Below are 20,562 nucleotides of genomic sequence, written 5' to 3'. Positions count from 1 at the left end.
AGACTCCTATGTTGTCTTACTGAAAATTAAGTGGGGGAAGAATCTGAAGGTAATGGCAAGGTTTTCAAACTCAGATTTTCCTTCCAGTTACAAAAATAGATTAGTAAAGGACTACAAATACCATACATTTTACATTAACAATTAAACTCCATTGTACCTGGCAATCTCTTCTTTTAAGAGCCGATATTCTATCTTCTTATCTTCTGGTAGAGCCTCTGGAGTTCTCATTGGATCATTTTCTTTTTCTGATTTTGGAGGGGCTTTGATTTTTGAGGCCTGTTACAATGAGGTTCAAGTCAATACTAGTCACACTAGTTTAAAATACTGCTATTGACTACAATTTTTAAGAGGCATTTCAGAACAAACTTAAAGCTGTTCAAGGCTAATAAGGTCTTTTCAGCCAATTTTTTTTTTGCTAGTGTCCTGGTTTAGCCAGGATAGGGTTAAGTTTCCCCAGCAGTGGGGAGGGAAGCTCTAGCCAGGTTATTCAGATACCATTCGGAGGTCACATCCTGGCGCTGAAGCGAGACAAGGGGTTACCGCGTGTACTGTGGGATTTGCTCTATTCTCACTGCTGTATTGGTAGATATTTTGCTCTGTTCATTGTTATTACTATTATTCTTATTGTTATTGTTGCTGTTTGTTGTGCTGCTGTTGCACTGTTGTATTAAACCTTTCCTTATCTCAGCCTCGGGGCTTTGTATTTCACTCCCTTTGTGGGGGAGGGGCAGCGGCCACGTGGTCTCAGACCCCGGCAGGGGCTAAACCACCACAGCTAGTAAAGATGCACTGAATTTGAATTGAAAAGATGAAACCAAAATATGTTACAAACTCTATCATCAGGATACCATTTTAACTGAAAAATCATTTTAATTAGCTGTGCCATTCAAATTACAATGTAATAGTCCAGACAGGACTAGTGTACTCGCTCTTAACCATTCTGATGTAATCCAGTATTTTTGACCAAATTCTGAAGTTTAAATTCCATACACAAAGCAATTACAAAATAAACCTATTAAATGCTGATAGTCTTTACCTCAACATTTCTCCTTGCTTCTTTTATCATAGATTCTAGTCCTCCAAACACACTGCTAGTTGAGTTAGATGGTTCTCCATCAGACTCGCTATCATCGGAGTCATTTAATGTAACCACAACTGACTTGTGTTTTGGAAGCTGTGGGGAGAATGAAAAAAGTTTTATAGCAAGAAGAAAAAGTTAGACAGATACAACTGAACATATATTTACTAAAAAAAAAAAAAGGAGGTTAATTCCTTTTTTATCATGGCACACTGATTCCACATTGTAAGGAAAAAAACCCAAGCATTTATGCATCTCCACTACAAGATACATACTGTACCCATTCTTGATACTGTAACATGAAAGGTACTCCAATATTTTCAACCTATTCCCAACTATCTGCAGCATATTTATGTCTCCATGGTCATAGCATATGAATCTCAAACCTTTGACTCGTATACTTCATGAATTATTTCAACTGTAATGAAAATTACCATATGCCATTTGCAAGCAATGTTTTTAAGAACTGCGAGGTAGCAATCAATCAAGTCTGCATTAGAAATCCTGTGGCAGACATACTAGAACACCCTCAATCTTTCTGCCACACAGTTCTGATGCCTCTTGTCCCACAGTTATACTTAGCTGACCTTACACTGAGCTCCTCTGGCAGTTAAATTGGCAGAACACCAACAGTACATAAAGAACAAATGAAACAAGATTAATCACTTTTTGCCAACATCACTAACTGAAACAACTCACTTAAGATCAGATGACTGCCAATTCCAGCACACAGAAAGATACAGAAACAAGCAGACAATTTAGATTAACCTCAAATGCTCTGGAGCTTGAAAAGAAGCCACTTAGTTCACATTTTCAGGACTGCTCTTCCCATCACTCAGTGCAGGTCTGGACAGTTACAGTTACACATTTAATCTTTACCTCAGGACAAGACCTCTTCAAAGCTCTCGAAGAACAAACCCCACAAAAAAGCCTTATTTCTCAATTTAAACACACCCAATTTCCCAATCGTTCCTTTTTGATATTCTCTTTCTGGACAGTTCTTAAAATAAGGATGGTATCTACTACTTCTGAATGTACTACAGCTGCATCATTTTTGCACCACCATAGCACAGGTAGGTGAAATTCCAATTTACATTGGTGGAAGAAAACAGAACAAGGCACTGGTCCTCTCCTCACAAATGTTCTCTGGAAACCTAAATTAATCAGGCAAGACACCCTACCCCTCTCATCTTCAGATGCCCAATACACCCCTTCCTATCACTGGCTCTTGGCATTAAAAGACCAAAGCTGCCAAGCTGCTTTTGGCACAGTTGTGTAGGGTAAACTGTCTCTAACTGCCTTCCCCATCTTTCTTCTAGGGGAAGAGCTGGTGGTGGTGAGGGTCAAAGTCAGCTTTTCTCGAGGTTTTTTTCCCCAGGTGTTATTTTTTGATGTAGTTCAGCAAAATGTTTAACAATCAGTAAAGTAACACCATCACACTGCTTTCAGTAAGATTAGCTTCTACTGCAGGGGAACCACAGCCTCAGTTGTAACGCAGGATCTCTCCATATGTTCTAAGACGTATTTTCAGTCAGTGGTGAATAAACCCCTGAGTGTCCATGACTACTTCAAAAAAGGGTTACAAGATGTCATTGAAAAAGCAAACCAGTATCTGTAGGCTATTTCACTATGCAGAGGTCCTCAACTCCACAGAAGAAATCCCAAGGTTTGTACATTTAAAACCTCTTCTGAAATATGGTACAGCATACTCAAACATTCAAAAGCTACCAAGGCCCTAAAACTACAAAATTAGATTTCAAAAACATGAGGAATTTACATTTCCTAAACCTTTGTGGTTTTTAAGCTTCTGGACATATCTAACAATGCTCCCAGAAAAAAATATCAGTTTTTAAGTTCAAAATTAAATTCTCATGAGTTCACTTTTTTTAGGCTCTAGTAAGAAATACCAAATACTACAAACCAGACCACAGTTTAAAAGAAGGGAGACACCATTTGGCCAGGAGCAGGAAAAAGAGCAAAACCACCTCTTTTTTGGCAATGAATAGTGATTAGATCGGCTCAGCCACCATTGAACAGCACCCTTTAGTCTGTGCTAATCTGGAAAATAAATTAACTATATTTACAGTTTCTTTTAGTTCAGATGAGTGCTGGCATGTTTTGATGCTCTCTTAAGCTGTAAATTCTTACTTCAGTGTCAAAAAACATCATAAGCATTCAATACTAATTGTTTCTAAAAGCTTAAACTAACAGGAGTAATTGATACTGTTTTCACATCGTTTTCATTGAGGACAGAAATATCTCGTGGCTAGCCTCCTGTGAACATTATTTGGCCGTAAGTTCTTTAAAACACACACCTATTTTATATATAAATGTTCTATATCCCAAGCTATTTAAAAAAATTAACAAATGCAAAATGCTTTGTTTCTATAATCATTTTTGTAAAAAAGACCCTAGGCAAGCTAGCTGATTCAGATGTGATGTATTAATCTGTCAGCTTTAACTAAACTAACCATCATTAGCAACAGGCACTGAATGTCAGTTGCAGGTTAACATTTACATAATACCTTTCAACAGCACAGCTGATAAGAGACATTTATTATGTTACCAAAACAAATCCACAGCTCCCCAGTAACACGTGTTCTCCCTCATGTATGCAACAGCAGTTAATGAAGTCTCAGGACTATAGAATATGTGGTGATTTGAGGTTTTTTTCAGAATAGGTTTAGTATTTAAACATAAAAACACTTAAAAATGTAAGTAAACATGAAGTGATTATAGAAAGGATATAAGCACATTCAAATTGAACAACTACCCTAGTTACATCTAGAATTTAAAGTAGATTGTGAAGATGGGTACAGTCAAAAAAACCCATCCACTTTAAGCTTAAGAGCACAAATTTTCCTACAGAAAGGAAAGTAGGCCTTCGAATGACCAAAAAAGGAACATTCAGGTGTCTACCACCTTAAGCTTTGTTTTATATTATGGCGTCTGGTGACCAAGTGATCATACAGTCTGTATTTATGAGCAAGAAAGCTGTTGGCCAGATAGAACTCGATTTGATAGCGACATAATAATCTCAAAGATACTATATATTCCTCCAAACAGAGTAAAAAAAAAAAAATACTAGTTTATTAGGATCACCATCAACTGACAGAAAGGTAAAGGTACGGACTCAATCATACTATCCATTAGAGAATCTGCATGGGAAAGACCCACCACAAACCAAGCATTGTAAGATGTGTTGTTAAAGTAATCACAAACTATCCACTGTGTATGGCTCACTGCCATAAATAGAACAGTACATACACGAGCTTCCAGTCTGGCACAACACAGACAAATACACTTTTGTAACATGTTTCCAACAATCTGAGGAAACTGCAGACATCACAAATCAAATGCTAGCTGCACATACCTCCCATGACCATTCAAATGAAGGTCAAGTTACAGAATATGGCTTGAACTAGTGTAAAAAAGTCTGCTGCCTGAGGAGAATACTCCCTCTTCCACGCGCACTCAAAGACACACCATCTGACATCACTTTTGTGCTAGCTCTGATGTTCACACACTGTTCACTGAAAAAATTCAACATTCCCTACGAGGAAAAGTACTTTTCTCCCCTCCAAGGTTAGTTTTCTAACCAGTTTATCATGTTAAGTAAGTTACGCAACAGGACTGATGCTCCAGACCACAGTTTAAAAGAAGGGAGACACCATTTAGCCAGGAGCAGGAAAAAGAGCAAGACCACCTCCTTTTTGGCAATGAATAGTGATTGGATCGGCTCAGCTACCATTGAACAGCACCCTTTAGTCTGTGCTAAATAAATTAACTATATTTACAGTTTCTTTTAGTTCAGATGAGTGCTGGCGTGTTTTGGTGCTCACTTAAGCTGTAAATTCTTACTTCAGTGTCAAATTCTTTTAGAAAAGCCTATGAATTATCAGTTACTAATAACTCAAATGTTTAACTGAAGCTCCACTGTTCTGTGCTGTGTCACTAGAAAACCTTAAGCCTGCTGTTCACTTGAACTGAGGACAACTTCAACTCATAGTCTTATTAATAAAAAACACCAATATTTCCTTACTGTGATCACTGCTCGTGGAGGCCTCGGTACTCTAATAAACTTTGTATTTTGTACCCGCGGCTGAGACACAGTATTAATACTGACAGCGGACAGATTGCTTCTTGGCACAGACTGCAAATTATCTGGACCAGGAGGGGAAGGTGGACCACTGTTACTTGAAGTTTCCTAACAAAATAAAACAAAAACACTGTCATAAGAATACACACTATACACAGTTATTTTAAAAAACATAAGCATAAAAGATATTTCCATACATGTCTTGCAACTTGGAACTGTTTGCTAGACAAAAATTGCTAGACAAATCTAGCAATTCTACAGTAATATCAAAAAGGCACACAAGAATATGCCAGTTATTCACAGGTCAACTGCAAAACATCCGCGACCTTTTAATGAAGTTAAACACAACCTAAATTTTCAAAAGCACAAACTCTGCTTTCCACTCAAAAAAAAAAAAACAAAACAAGAAACAGTTAACCTCTTCTGTTTTTGCTAGAAGGTTGAAACAAAGTTAAGAGTCTTTTTTTCTGACAGTTGATAAACATTTTTTTTTTTAGAAAATAAAATCTCCATTCCTTTGAACATATGAAACTTCAAGGTACTGAAAACTGAGTAATTCCTTCAGAAAAGACAAACTGCAATTTACAATTCAAAGGGTGTGCCAGGGTGGCTTTTGTTTCAGTTTCTTCTGGGGAGGCAGAGGGTGATGGAAATTCAGAAAATTTTTTTTTTAAGTCATCAGAAAGGGAGCATAAAAAAGCCTGTAATCCTCACTTAGTGGGTCACATTTAAGTTTTGGTCAAGATTGCCATCTAGAGGTTCACATTCAAAAACCAATGGAGTACCTCAGATCTGAAAGCTCGTTTGTTGGCTAGAGACTTAAGCAATTCTTCTCTTAAGAGCATCTCCTCTTCCTCTTCCTCATCAGCAAATGGAGGTTTTGGTGGCTGTTCAGGCTCTTCTGGGGGGAGAGGTGGAAGAGGTGGAGGTGGCTCAAGAGAAATACAAGAAATACCTTCCATGTAAAGTTGGCTCAAAGATGGTATAGGCTGAGATAAAAAGGAAAACAAGGGTTTGAAACATGAAAATCACTACTATTTCATGATTATTTAGCAGAGGTTGAGACCTAAGTTATTTCATGGTTTAAAAGTAATCCAAACTGCAGTACATTTAGATCACTGTCCTGCTGCTAAACAGTTGGCAATTACTCAAAGAAGATAATGGAAACAACAAGGTTACATTTTGATAGTAAAGTACTGCAGACATATGAACTAAACATAAACAAGAATTCAGAACCAGAGACAGTCTAGCCACAGAAATATGGCTGACCAGATAGGTTAACACTGCTTAAAAAAAACAGTCCTTAAGCAGATCTATGATTTTGTCTTAGCTAACAAAATTACAATTTCACAAATTCATCTAGGTTGGAAAAGACCTTGAAGATCATCTAGTCCAACCATTAACCTCACACTGACAGTTCCCAACTACACCATATCCCTCAGTGCTATGTCAGCCCGACTCTTAAACACCTCCAGGGATGGGGACTCCACCACTGCCCTGGGCAGCCCATTCCAATGCCTAACAACCTGTTCTGTAAAGAAATGCTTCCTAATATCCAGTCTAAACCTTCCTTGGCGCAACTTGAGGCCATTACCTCTTGTTCTATCAATTATTACTTGGTTCAAGAGACTCATCCCCAGTTCTCTGCAACCTCCTTTCAGGTAGTTGTAGAGGGCAATGAGGTCTCCCCTCAGCCTCCTCTTCTCCAGACTAAACAACCCCAGTTCCCTCAGCCGCTCCTCGTACGACATGTGCTCCAGACCCTTCACCAGCTTCGTTGCCCTTCTCTGGACACACTCGAGTAATTCAATGTCCTTTTTGTAGTGAGGGGCCCAAAACTGAACACAGTAATTGAGGTGCGGCCTCACCAGTGCTGAGTACAGGGGTAAGATCACTTCCCTGTCCCTGCTGGCCACGCTATTTCTGATACAAGCCAGGATGCCATTGGCCTTCTTGGCCACCTGGGCACACTGCTGGCTCATGTTCAGGTGACTGTCAATCAACACCCCCAGGTCCCTCTCTGACTGGCAGCTCTCCAGCCACTCCTCCCCAAGCCTGTAGCACTGCTGGGGGTTGTTGTGGCCCAAGTGCAGCACCCGGATTTGGCCTTATTGAAACTCCTACAGTTGGCCTGAGCCCATCGATGAAGCCTGTCCAGATCTCTCTGCAGAGCTTCCCTACCCTCAAGCAGATCAACACTCCCACCCAACTTGGTGTTATCTGCAAACTTACTTTCCCTTAGTCAAAAATACAGAAGCTGTCCTGGCAGGGAATGTCAACTTTCTACTGCTTTACTAAGAAGGGTAACAATCATTCAGTGAAAAAAAGTGGTGGAAAAAAAACCACACACTTTTTCAATATCCCTGTAGACTCTTAGATGAGGAGACAGCCTATAGTCAAAATGCACAAAGTTTGAAAGAAGGACTGTGATAAACTACATTTTTGATTGTATTTTTCCCCCCTAGGTAACAAGTCAGAGAATAAGCATATATACACACATACATAAGAAGCAAAGTTGACTTGCACTAACAATTCCAATTCATTGTTTTTCCTTATGTGCTTCAGGCAACTTTTGCTTTCTGTTATGAAACACCCTAACTCTAACAATGATGAAAAATGTTTTAGTTCAACAGGGAGAACTTCCATTAAACAGGAATTGGATCAGCCAAAAAATAGCTGAAATAAAGTTTTTTAAAAGCAACCACAAGTCTATCAGATAGTTCAAGGGAATCACCAAATAGAGCATTGTATCAAAAACAGAATCTAAATTTAATCCTAACTTTAACATCAGAAATAAGATACAAAATGAGAATTATCAACATTTTCAAAAACATACTCCTTTCCAGGTTACTTACTGGAATTGGAGGTGGCAAGGGCAAGGAAATTGGTGGTACTGGAGGTGGAAAATATCCTATTGGACACTCAAAGAAAGGAGGCTGCACTGGAGAAGCAGCTGTAATTAAAAATAGATTATCGAGTTTAAGAAATATGGCAGGTAATTACTGAACACCAACTCATGCTTATTCTTCAACTGATTTAATGCAGTAGGAGACAAATGTTTTTACTATGGTCCAATTTGTAAGGTAACAGCAGACACAGCACAGTGCGTTTATTTCTTACATATATATACAAAAAAGAGTAGTTACCTGTCCTTTTTCTATTTTACAGATGAAATGCAAGTACAGCCAAACAGTACTACTAAGGTAACAATTCAGCCCTCATATATTTGATTTAATTTGCAAGAATCTACCTTCTTAAACTAGGTATCTCACAGAGTCTCCTGATTACTGGCTACCAAAAATACAATACAAATTAGGACAGAAGCAGACCAAATGCACTGCTGATACTGAATTCTGAAACATAAAACTAGAGCTTGAGATGCTTCGTCAAGAGAAGATTAATGTAGCTTACATGTCCGAAACAGCAGGTGCAATATTTTACCAAACTAATGCATAAAGAAGGCTGACAAGGAGAAAAAAAGGAAAGCAAGAAAAGGATGAAAAGTAAGAAAATAAAAAAGGCCAATAAATTTGTATGCTTAATGAAGCTTTCTCAACATTCCACGGGTTGAGAGGGAAGAAGGAAACCTGCATACCTTAAATGCACCTCAAACTCAATAAATGATTTAGGCTGAAAGAGACCTCTGGAAGGCATATGCCCCAGCACAGATGCTCAAAGCAGGGCTGCCCCCAAAGCCAGGTTGCTAAGCGCCTTGTCCAGTCAAGTTCCAAGTATATTTGGGGATGGAGATTCCACATTTCCAGTTAACCTGTTCAAGTGTTTGACCATCCTCTGTGAAAGTTTTCCCTTATATCTAACCAGAATTTATTTTGTTACAACTTAATTGTTGCTCCTTGTCTTTCGGTTGCATGCTCCACAGAAGAGTTTGGCTCTGCTTCTCTGTAACTGCCCACTAGGTAGTTGAAGACAGCAGCAAAAGCCTTCCTTAGCCTTTTCTCCTCAACACAAACTCAGCTCTCCAAGTCTCTTACCATAAATCAAGTGCTCCAGTTCCAAATTAACTTTATGAAAAACATGCCTGAAACAGTTTCCCTCGGTCAAAAAGGTCCTTTGCTAGGCTCCTTCTAGCGCATCACTTTCTCCTATCATGAAACCAGAAAACTGATGCAGTACCATCAGTGTTTAACAGCCTCCTCCAGCCACCCACTTGTTATAGTCACAGTGCTACAACCCAGGCTGCAGGTTGCCTTTATCACCCAACGCCACACTGCTGACTCACATTTCACTTAATGTCCATTGGGACTCTCAGGCCCTTTTTTGCAAAGCTGCTGTCTATCCAGTCAACACCCTAGGGCCCTTACTTTCTACACAGCTGCCTGAATGTAAAAGAATAAACTCCACAGTACTGCAATGACAACAGCATAACCTTGAAGACCTTCAAAATACCACTATAGCAGAGATAGATAGGAAAGAGAGTAAGCATTAAAACAAGACAGAAATAGAACTAACATTTTAAGGTGAGCTAAAACTGCCCCACCTCAGAAGACAGGCTTTCCTGCTAAAATGATAGTTCATTTCCTACTTTTTAATTATTTTTACCGATCACCATATAAGCAAACTGTAAGTAAGTCTTACCTGGAGAGTTAGTTTCACTATCTGTATCCATAGCGACTTCATCATAATTATCGTACTGATAAATGCCTCCTGCGCTCTCTGTAGACTGCTTATCCAAAGACCATCTCAAGTCTGTATCTGAAGACTAAACACACAAAAAAGTGTATTTTGTTTAGCTGGTCTTACGTTTTTCTTTTAGAGCAAACCAATTAAATGTGAAATTTAGAAAAAGGCCCTTAATAATTTTGTCTTCTAATTGCTTTATAAATACAATTCATTTAGCTTGTACAAAACCAGAAAACTGAAGATTACTGTTTATTCAAATCCACTGCAGTTTTAAAACTGGATCTCTTTAGGGAGGGGAGGTGGGAGTGTGTCATGATACATAGAAGCAATTTTTAAATACCTATTAGGTCACTACATATCTGGTAAATTGCCATAGTTATGTATTTCTGAAACACTGAAAGAGAATTAAATGCTTTATTATTTCTGTTAATCTGTCATGGCAATTACCAAGAGCACTTGGACTACCCTTGCTAGAAACACCACAAAATTGGTCAAGGATCATCTTCACTATGACAAAGGTTGCATGTTTAGATAAACCATGTTGACTGTTCTAAGACTGATGCCTCAGCTGAAGAATCCTTTTATTGTCCCAGAAGGAGCCACATACCACACAAACATGCCCAGAGAGTGTCAACTTATAAATCAGATTGTTTAAAAGATGCCTAACATTATATGGATGACGATCAATGTTCAGTGAACACTGAAAAAACACAGAACAGGTAAGTATGACTTCTTAGACTCCTCAGTTTATATCTTTCAGAGGCACACAGTAGACATCTTGGTTGCTTTTAGATTTTCTACTGTTTACAGTTAAACACTTTTTGCCTCAATTGTCCATTCATTATTATTATAAATGCAACTCTTCTATAACATGACCTCAAACAGGAAGTCCCAATTCCCTTAGCTGCAGTTTCATTTCTCCTTATAGCATCAGTAGCTCCAAGCACTTGAAGCATCTAGTTGTAGCAGCTGTACTGCTTCCATGATGAACAAATTAATGCTGAAGAAACACTGACTTTTTTTCTGTCACATACCAATGTTTTAGAGACAAAGCATTAGTGATTCAAGTGCCTTTCGCTAATCTCAAGATGAGAGAATGAAGACAGCCTACAAGTGCAGCAAGATGACCACTGCAGTAACTCTGTTCCTTCATAAATCTGACACAACTCTGTCATCCTGTAATGAGGCTGAAGTAATTATCTTCTGTATCTGAGCCTATTTTGTACCTTGACAAATTAAAAAAATACTACAAGGAAACCAAACCTCAGGTGACATTTTGAAAGAGGCAGGCCACTGAAGTGGTATAAACACAAAAAGTTTCAAAGTGTGGAGAAAAAACTGCAATCTAAGAGAAGAAAGTCAAGAAAGTTTGGTTGACTGGTTTGTATTAAATTACAAACTGCTCTTTGATCACAACATTCAAAATATCTTTAGGAGGAAAATAGTTTACCACCAACTTGCAAGTGCACAACCCATACAAAACTGATCATACCAAACCAAAGGGAATGCCTGTCTAGGATGGGATTAAAACACTGTAAACCCTGGAATACTGGGATCTTTTCTTTCTTTTTAAGGGGGGAGCAGTGACAACAATGTGTAGAACCAGGAGGGGCAAGACAGAAATCACTCATGAATCCCAAGTGTAACACCTGAACATCATACAACAAATTTGTTACCCTGCTTCTCGATCTTCTCTTTCCTCCAACTAGCTTCATAAATCGATTGTACTGTTCTTCTTGATTTGAGAGGTCCCTAATTTTTCTGATTTCTTCTTCTCTCTTTCTTCTCTCCTCTTCCTCTTCTTGTTTCCTCTGGTCTTCCTCTTTCTGACGCCTGTCTTGTTCCTTTTGCTGCTGCATCTTCTTTGACGTCTTTGTCTGTTGCTTCCTCAAAGCTTGCTTGGCTTTAAATAAAAAGATATATGATTAACTGCATCTTACCTAAATGGTTCCCCTTAATCCCAGATTCTTCAAGAGCTTTGAGCAGATGTACAGGGTTTTAGAAGGATTAAAGGCTCATTGCCAAATGTTTCACATAACATACTGTTTTTTTCATTTCAGAGGTCATGCCATTGATAGCCATTTCAGTAACATTAAACTTATTACCTGTAGCACTAGTTTTTTTTGTTGAATGTGCTTTTGTACTGGCTTTGACTTTCTGTGTTATACTTTTTGTTTTTGTTAATTTTTCCTTGCTTTCCTTCATCACCTGTTGTTCTTTTTGCTGCCATTTTTTACTAGCAGACTGAAGTGCAAGAAGCCTAAGTTGCAGTTCAGACATCTCCTCCTCATCATCAAGCAGCTTCTTGAGAAAAGAGAAGAAAGAATAAGACAAGAAGTCAAGAAACATCATTTAATAACTAAATTTTTTGAAAAAGTCTTTTGAAGTCTGTCCCAAAATTTGTCTATTGTCTATTACTGAAACATTTCTGGACTGCAATTTGGAAAAAGCCGGAGTATCATAATGCAATTATGCCTCATCTACAGAGCAATACTTTCTTACCTTTTCAGATGTGACATCTGAACTGCTAAGCTTTCGCACTGATGTTTGTTCTTTGTCTTCTGTACCTTCCAAAAGAAAAATACCATATTTTTGAGCAAGCTATTCCATGAGACAGACCTACGTTAAAATGATGTACAGAATTTAATCCATACAAACATATTTTATCAGTATCATTGGTACATAGGGTAAAACAGAAGAGCAGTTGTATGCATAGGATCACATTAACAAATATTAATATAAACTTGGCATGTCTGAAGAAATCCACATCATCAACGTGCCATAAGCCTAAGGCAAGATTTATCATTTTTTAATAATTCTCTGTCTTAAGATTGATATATACTTCCCCAGGAAGCAGAGAAAAACAGATTTGGAGACAAGAGGAAAAGACTTCTTGCCATCTGTTTTATGCTACCATCTCCTATCAGCTGCTGTCCTAGGCATCTCAGATTCCACTTACAGCTATTTTGAGTAACTGGTCAGTCTTTCACAGAATTAAATATAAAGGCCCCAAGCTGCAGTAAGAACACACTTGCTCCATTTCATGCCAAAGGAAAATAGAAAAGAGCTATCCTATGGAAATTAATAGTAAATAGTAATGCTTTCCTGCTAAACATGAAGATGTTGTCATATTAATTTGTTAGACTGCTGATTATTATCCAGTGTATATTATGTAGTGTGTATATGTACAACTATATTTTATATAAAATATATATAACATTCTATAGTATTACATAATTTAATGATTATAGCTAATAACTATTGAGGTAATTGATAGCAAAATTATAATTATACCATTTATATATAACCACACATATGTGTTTATCTGCATCAGAGGAAGGAAACAAACATTTAGAGAGAAGCTTCGAGATCTTTTCCTGTATTAGTCTTTCTTCAAAGAAACTCCTTCCCACAATTCAAACTGGTAGAAAATAAGTTTGCACTCTGTACAGCTTTTACTCTTCCTAGCATTTTACTAAAAGTCACATTCAGAAAGGCACTGTTTAAAATATTCCAAGCCCTTGTACCTAAACAAAAATGGTATGTAGCAAATGCTGAGGGTCTTCCTGCTTGCACATGCATGCATTTTTTAAAGTACACATACAAGAGGAAGAAAAATAATATCTAATACCAATATGTATTCTAAAAGAAAATTCAAAAAAGTTATTAGACTAAGCAAAGATCCTAACCATTCAGTCCACAGGATGGAAGCAGGGAGACAGATGGTACAGTAGCTTCTGTGATGCAGACAGACATATGCAGGGACATACTACACAAACTGTGTTTTAGTCTTTCAAACCAGAAGGGGACAACACAGGTAGAAGCAACTAATGGGCAACAAGGGAAGGAAAGCAGGGAAACCTGTAAAGCTTCTGTCAGAGCAGCTGAACCACAGAGAATTAGTTCTACAAAGGGACACAAACTTCCCTGAGTTTTAAGACAAGTTCTTCAACTTGAACACATCTGGAAAAACATCCAATACACCATTTAAAACTAAATATAATGGGAAAACCAAATTTTGCTAATTTCCTAATGTATGCATGATCAAGTAGTATCCATTCACTTGATAGATATGGATCTGCAATAACTCAAATCAGCTGGATTTTTCTATGGTGGAAGCCTGTATTACACTGTCATAAACAGTCACTGTCATACATCATTTATCTGCTTTCAGATCATTCTTAGACATACATTTGAGTGGTGTGCAAAAATTAAGGTGCTCTTAATGTGCGTACTATAGCATCTATTTTCACTATCATACGAACCATATTTTCAACTTAAGTGCTTGTAACTTCTGAAGGTAGATTTTTTTTTTTTGAGACTGTTTTGCTTTTTAAATAGCTCTTTATTCCTTCCTTGCTATGTTCTCTTCCTGCAGCCTACTGGTTTTTCTCCTATGGTCAAAATCTGTTGTTTTTCCTCATGTTTCCCATTAAAAACTACGTTACCTCTTAATACCAGAACCTATTTTTTCTGGGATTTTTTGTTTGGTTGGTTTTTTTAATAATGGGAAAGACACAAGGGGAAACAACATCTAGAATGACGTGGTTTGACTACTAATTATCAGTTCTCTCAGTTTCTTTACAGGCTTTGCCTTCTAAATTCTCATTCTCAAGTTACATGTGTATCATTGACTTTCAGTGCTCTAGTCATACCTTTCTTCATATTCCTACTAACTACTCACCTGTATTCTTAATCCATCCATTTACTACTTTGTCTCTTCCCACTCAAATTGATCGGTTATACACACTGACAAATTAGCTAACATAAGATGACAAGTGATATCCACAAGCACACCCTCAACAACAGCAAACACTTATTAGAACTAGATGAAGCCACAGAACAGGAAGTTTAAGCTAGCTGCCTTATTTTGCTGCAGACTTAAAAAGTAAGCTCAAGGACTTTTGCCACACGGTAACTTGTTTCTTGCTAACCGGTTCATGCATCTGAGCAATTATGTTCTTTGGCCTGCAGTCCAGAACTACCCAGACAAGATACTCACTCTACCCTTTGGCTACATTTCTTCTACAAATCCTTCCTATTTCTGGCCCATGATTTATTCACTATTCCTGAATATCAATAATGACCAAAATAATTCTGGTGAAAATATCTCAAAGGCTTGTTACACTGAAGAAAACACGTAACAAAGATGAAATGCAGAAGATGTCTCTAAATATTATCTTTTCAGCTGAAAAAAAAAAAAAAAACCACACCAAAAACACATTTTGCTTCTGCAAAAAAGCAAAAACAGAAGGAAGACTTTCACTGAAAGCCAATGATTTCTATTGTGAACAGTGATTAAAGCCTTCAAGCCTTGTCCTCGTGCTTTCTGCCAAACTATCAGTTAGTCTAAGAAAATATGTTAAAAAACCAAAATCAAACCAAAAACATGCTTCCAAGCGTGTTTATGTAATCTAAGGAATTACATAAAACAGGAGTTAAGTACATGAAATTAATAATTTAAAAACACTTAACATCTTAACTAAAATTAGTATTTTAAAGTTAAATCTTCCCAAACACATAATAAATATGATAGATAATGGCAAACAAAAAACTTTACAAGCTAAAACAACTTTACAAATATTTACCTTGGCCGGATTCTGTGACTTCAGATTTTTGTGAGGACTGTTTTGTTCCTTCTTTGCCTTTTTTTAATCTGCTCCTCTCAGCTGGAGTAGGCAGTTTTTGCCTGAGAGGTTTCAGTTCAAATGCCTGAAAAGCTATAACCGGATTTTTCTCCTCAGGAGATACTTCTTTTATAGCATCCGTTGTAATACTGTCATTTTCTACAGTTATTTGGTCCTCAGTGTCCACTGTTTTATCATCATCTTGTTGTTCATTTTCTTCCCTGTTGCTCAAAGCCAGTCTTTCATCTTTATTAATGTATTCAAGCTCTAATTGTATCTGCTTATACTTCAAGAGCAGGTCTTCAAAACTTTCTTCCACAGAGTTTTCATTTTTAGAAGAGTAGTTCTGCTTTCTAGATGGGGACCTTCCAAAAGTTTTGGCTGAATTAGTGGTCAAGAAAACTAAGACAAGAACATGTATAACCTTAGAACAGTGGTGATATTACCACTGAAGACTAAATTATGACAAACAGAACTTAAGATCATACTCTCATATTTTATTTTTACCTTAAGGCTAGCGTGAAAAATATCCCTTATAATATGAGCAGCATGGAAATTATGTATCCATTTTTATATATTGACAGCATAAATAAACATTTTCAACCAACAATTTCAAACATCCTACTTATGACAAGAATTTCATGAATTGCTGAGAAGTCTTGTCTCTTGCTCACACCACCCTCCCAGAAACAGCTGTAATGCTAAGAAGATCCCCTATCACAAACAGACTTCCAGAGCTCATAACTCAAGTATTGACTCCCCATTTGACACTCTGAAAAAGACGAGTTAAACTCACTCATTTTATCCTTTCATAAAATGCTAAGTCTAGCCACAACACAATTATACACTGCAGTTAACTGCAGCTCAACAAATGAAGCAAAGCACAGAATAATCAACTGAAGAGAATAAAAAAACGTGGCGAAAGACTTGCAATCAAAACATTCAAAAAATGCTGAAAGAGATTGAGAATTACTAATTACTCAGAAAACATTGTCTATGTATGCCCAAGAGATAGATTTTCTTGACAACATGTTGTCCAAGACAAGCAATGGAAATATTCTTAGGCAACTGTATCCAGAATAAAAGTCCTCACCATTGAAGGTTCACTTCCTCTTACCTTCACCTGACACTTGAAAAGCTAAACTGTCCTGTGAAATAATCATGCTCGAGGGGAAATCTTTTAGGATACCAAGTCAGGTTTGACTCATTTGACTTTCAGTATCAACCCTGCTGTGATAACAGCTGACTCACACCCAGTTATGCGAAATGCTTTTAATCAACGTCATATCTTAAAACAATAAATGAGTAAAACTGAAAGCTAAAATAGGTGTCCTCTGAATGCAGACATAGCAAATCCAGAGGAACGGAACTTTACATTTGTGTTCTGCTCAAAACATGCATCAGATTGGGTGTTTCGCTATGTTAACTTCTAACATAAGTATGAAGAATCTTGGTATGTTATCCTACAAAAGCAACTTCTGTAGTATCAGGAAATGTTTTTACTATGCAATGCCTTCTTAAACATCAGCACAAAAAGCATAAACTAGTAAAGATAAACTACATAAAATCCAGATGGCAACCAAACAATCTGTAAATATGCTGAAAACACTAAGAGCTGTGTGCAGTATAACACCAAAGTATGTAATAAGCACATTTGCCAAATTCACTTCCAACACATTTCTACTTCCAAAAACACAACTACATTAGTCACAGGAAAGTCTGAAGCTAATTAAGTGACTTAACATCATCTATAAAAATAAGTCTAACTATTATTTGATATTGAAATACTTCAACAGCTTTTTGAGTCAACTAGAGTTGACTAACAAGACAAAGTTTTGATATGTTTTTTGTGCTTAGGATAATACAATTGCTAGAGCTCCCACAATGGTATTAATCAGAAATTCCCTGTTTCATATATGTAGAAACTTTTTTTTATATGGGGTTCTACACACAGAGTGCAAGACTACATAGAGTGCTATGAAAGGCAGACACACACACACATATATATACATATTAAAAGTTATTCTTCAATCAACTCAAGAGAAACTTCATCCTACAACCAAAAGAGATCAGATGAAGAAACTGGGGGGTTAGAAGAAGAACATACTGTGAAGAGTTCAGAATTCAGCAGGAACAAAAAGTCTCATTTCGGTCCCATATTTCAGACTCAAAATTGCACAGTTCTCTACACAAGGATTTCTGCAGAATTGCTATCCAATAGCTTCGTGTTAAAGTTGCTAGGAATTGAAAGAGAAAAGCCTATTAAAAGCTAATACCTGAAGAAAAGTAATAAGAATTCTTCAAGTGTTCCAGCACGTCATTTACTCCATTTATACATATACTCCTATAACGCACTGCGCAAAGTACTAGTTGCAAGGATAAAGGAAAAAAAAAAAAAACCAACACCATCTCTCTCTTCGCAGACAGTTAAACATTTCACTTTCCTTGAGGAATTCCAAATACCCCTCCAGGCCACAAGCCTCCTTGTACCAGCTGATGTGAAGGTCTCTTCTGAAGTCACATGCCCATGAACTACGCCCCTACTCCATTAATATTACCAACATGGAGGTACCTTAATATTTAGGAACGCTGTAATATCGACTCCTTCAGGTGGCAAGGATATGAAAAATACAGAAAAGAACTTACACTGAGAGAAAACCATGGGCTTTCCTTAACCATATGATCCATAAACAAATGAATGTCATTAAAGAGCAACAGTATTAGAACCTTCTCTATCATGTTTAAACTTAAGTATCGGGAGGGCGGGAGGCTTCCTCATTTTCTGCTTTTGGTTTGAAAATGGAATTATCAGTTTCTGAATGCTCTTTTAATTAAAAAGGAGAAGGAGACTATCAGTACTAACAAGCATTGCAAGGTCTGCTTAGGATGATCAATATGTTTGCCCTGCAAATTACTCATTACACAGAAAGTAACCATTTTCTAGTACACAGAGCAACACCACAAATTAAGAGACTAAAAATCTATTTTCAGCACTAGAACCACATTACTGCGCGACCTTGGGCAAATCACATCTTCACTCACTGCCTCTCAAGATAAGCTCCTTGAATGAAGAGTTCTTATGAAGACTTCAGTAATGATGTAACTTTACCAGATGAGATTAAATAAAAGCATCTCTTTATCACTAGTTTACATATTCCACCCACATTAAAAAAAAAAATTAATGGCATGGATAAGTAATTTTTTATCTAAAATAACACAAGGACCCAATCAGTAGCTTTCAAAGCCATAAGTGCTGGCACAAACAGGAAAAATTCCCGTTCCTGGAATCAGCCAGCAGAGTCAAGCAAGCAACACACATCCTTTGACTAGTGGTACAGAGGACAATAAAACACTGTAAAATTCTAGAGAATAGATTTTAACCACTAGTTCTCTCGCTCAGTGTTTTTTACACTTGTCTACACTTTCAGTTAGGCAACAATGCAGTTATATCAAGTACCAGGCTGCCCCTAAGTTACACTTGGTGTCAGTTCTTTATGTTTTTTTCTATAGCAAACCTGGAAAATAAGAGGAGCTTTTTGCATCACTTCCGGTTTCTACTCCTAAAAGGAGAAAATATGAGAGCTCTATTAAAAGTCACCTAACCAACTCTAAGAGCAATCAGCAGCGAACATCCTACAAGGAATGCTGGGTATGGCTTTATAGAGAAATAGAGATTTCCTATGTTACCCAAACTCCCATATAAACCACATTCTGTGCATACAGCCCCAGTTCAACTTAGGTTTGGCTTTAAAGTTAGCTTTAGCTATGTGTAACAGCCTCTGAAGGGCTGGAAGCAAAAATGAAAAAACAGCGGATCCTTCATTGCCCAATAAGGGAAATTAACAAGCTTCGGGTTTTGACTTTACAACTGTGACACTTTAATTATATACATTAAAACTGCCGCACCAAAGACTGACCCCGCTTCACAATACTTGCACTTCGGGCTAGAAAAGCAGCCATCCGGGATCCAATCGACTAAGGCTTTTGTTTCAGGCTACGCTTTTTCCCTACACAGGGACTGATCCGCCAGGTTGCCTGCCAGGTCACGGCAGTAATCCGGCTTCCCAGCAGCCTCTCCTTGAGAAGCAGGGCCGCTGCCCAAGCCAACCCCCGGGACTGGAAGGGTGGCCTGCCTCTCGGATACCCCTACGGGAGTCCTAGTGCCAGAGCGGGAGGGAAAAGCGCCCCTTCCCCGGGGTTTCGGCCACGTAACGCGGCACTGACACACCCAGGCCCACCCCAGCGGCAGGGCCTCCCGCCTCCGCTCCCTCTCACGTCTCAAGGATACGTTTTCGAGGCGAGGGCTCCCTCCAGCCCTGGCTGCTACTGAATCCGGCACCGCCTCCCCCTCCGGGCGGCCTCCCCGGAGGGTTGCCTCCCCGATCGTCGCCGCCTCGGCTCCTACCCCAGCGCCCCCCGCCCCTGTAGGGCCGGCCTCGGAAACGGAATCGGTCCAGGGCATTGTGGCTGCGCTCCCAGAAGGAGAGCCGGGGGCCCGTCTCGGAGTGCGAGCCCGACGACATCCGCGGCGCCGGCATGGGCGGCGGATGGGAGCGGAACGAGTCCTTGGGCCGATACCCGCCGTGGCCGTGCAGGTGCCCCACCTCCGGCGGGGGCTGGTGGCGCGACCGGGGGAAAGGCCGGCCGGAGGAGGACAGGGAGATGCTCCCGCGGAGGCCGGGAGGCGGCCTGCGCCTCGAGTAAGGCCTGCTGCTGACGAGGCCGCCGCCGGGCTCGGAGCCGCCGCCGCCGCCACAGGGCCCGAAGCCGTTGTTGTCATCGTCGCTGATTTCGCCGTCTTCCAGCTCCCCTTCTTCCTTCGGCGAGAGTCCGCTAGGATCCAGCGCCACCTCCGCAGGCGCGGCCGCCGCCTCCGCGGCCGCCATGGGGCCCAGGCCAATGCTTTCGGCGCGGCAGAGCGCGGCCCGCCCCAGCCACTCGGGCGGTTTCGTTTCCTGCGCAGGGCGGCCCGGCCCCCCGCCGCGCCCCCTCCCCGCCGCCCGCCCTGCTCTGCCCCGGCCCGCGCGGACTCTCGCGAGACCGCGCCCTGTCCTCCCTGCCCGGGCGGGAAAGGAACGCGCGTCAGAGAAGGGAAAGACTAAGGGGTACACCCCCGG

At 39.3% G+C, this 20,562-nt stretch overlaps 1 protein-coding gene across 6 annotated transcripts in view; it reads right to left on the bottom strand.

The window, feature by feature from the left end:
- The window catches only part of ZFC3H1 (zinc finger C3H1-type containing), a 60,676-nt gene extending 40,231 nt beyond the window's left edge, over positions 1-20,445 (bottom strand). For 3 of the 6 annotated variants that reach the window (XR_012623574.1, XR_012623575.1, XM_074827236.1), the window contains exons 1-11: positions 19,734-20,445; positions 15,407-15,826; positions 12,321-12,385; positions 11,924-12,122; positions 11,495-11,721; positions 9,774-9,897; positions 8,033-8,130; positions 5,963-6,166; positions 5,121-5,285; positions 1,037-1,174; positions 158-276 (exon numbers count right to left, since the gene is read on the bottom strand). Coding sequence is in view for 4 of the 6 variants with exons in the window: in XM_074827236.1 (XP_074683337.1) it covers positions 158-276; positions 1,037-1,174; positions 5,121-5,285; positions 5,963-6,166; positions 8,033-8,130; positions 9,774-9,897; positions 11,495-11,721; positions 11,924-12,122; positions 12,321-12,385; positions 15,407-15,826; positions 19,734-20,331 (2,357 nt within the window). In the remaining 2 variants the exon portion in view is untranslated. The remainder of the gene's footprint in view (positions 1-157; positions 277-1,036; positions 1,175-5,120; positions 5,286-5,962; positions 6,167-8,032; positions 8,131-9,773; positions 9,898-11,494; positions 11,722-11,923; positions 12,123-12,320; positions 12,386-15,406; positions 15,827-19,733) is intronic. The other 3 variants (XM_074827237.1, XM_074827238.1, XM_074827239.1) reach the window with 3 other exon arrangements.
- Positions 20,446-20,562: the final 117 nt, after the last annotated feature.

The sequence above is a fragment of the Strix aluco genome, chromosome 5 (genome assembly GCF_031877795.1).
Source record: "Strix aluco isolate bStrAlu1 chromosome 5, bStrAlu1.hap1, whole genome shotgun sequence".
Lineage (NCBI taxonomy): Eukaryota > Metazoa > Chordata > Aves > Strigiformes > Strigidae > Strix > Strix aluco.
Note: the sequence above shows the minus strand (reverse complement) of the source record. Positions and strands in the feature narration are given on the sequence as shown.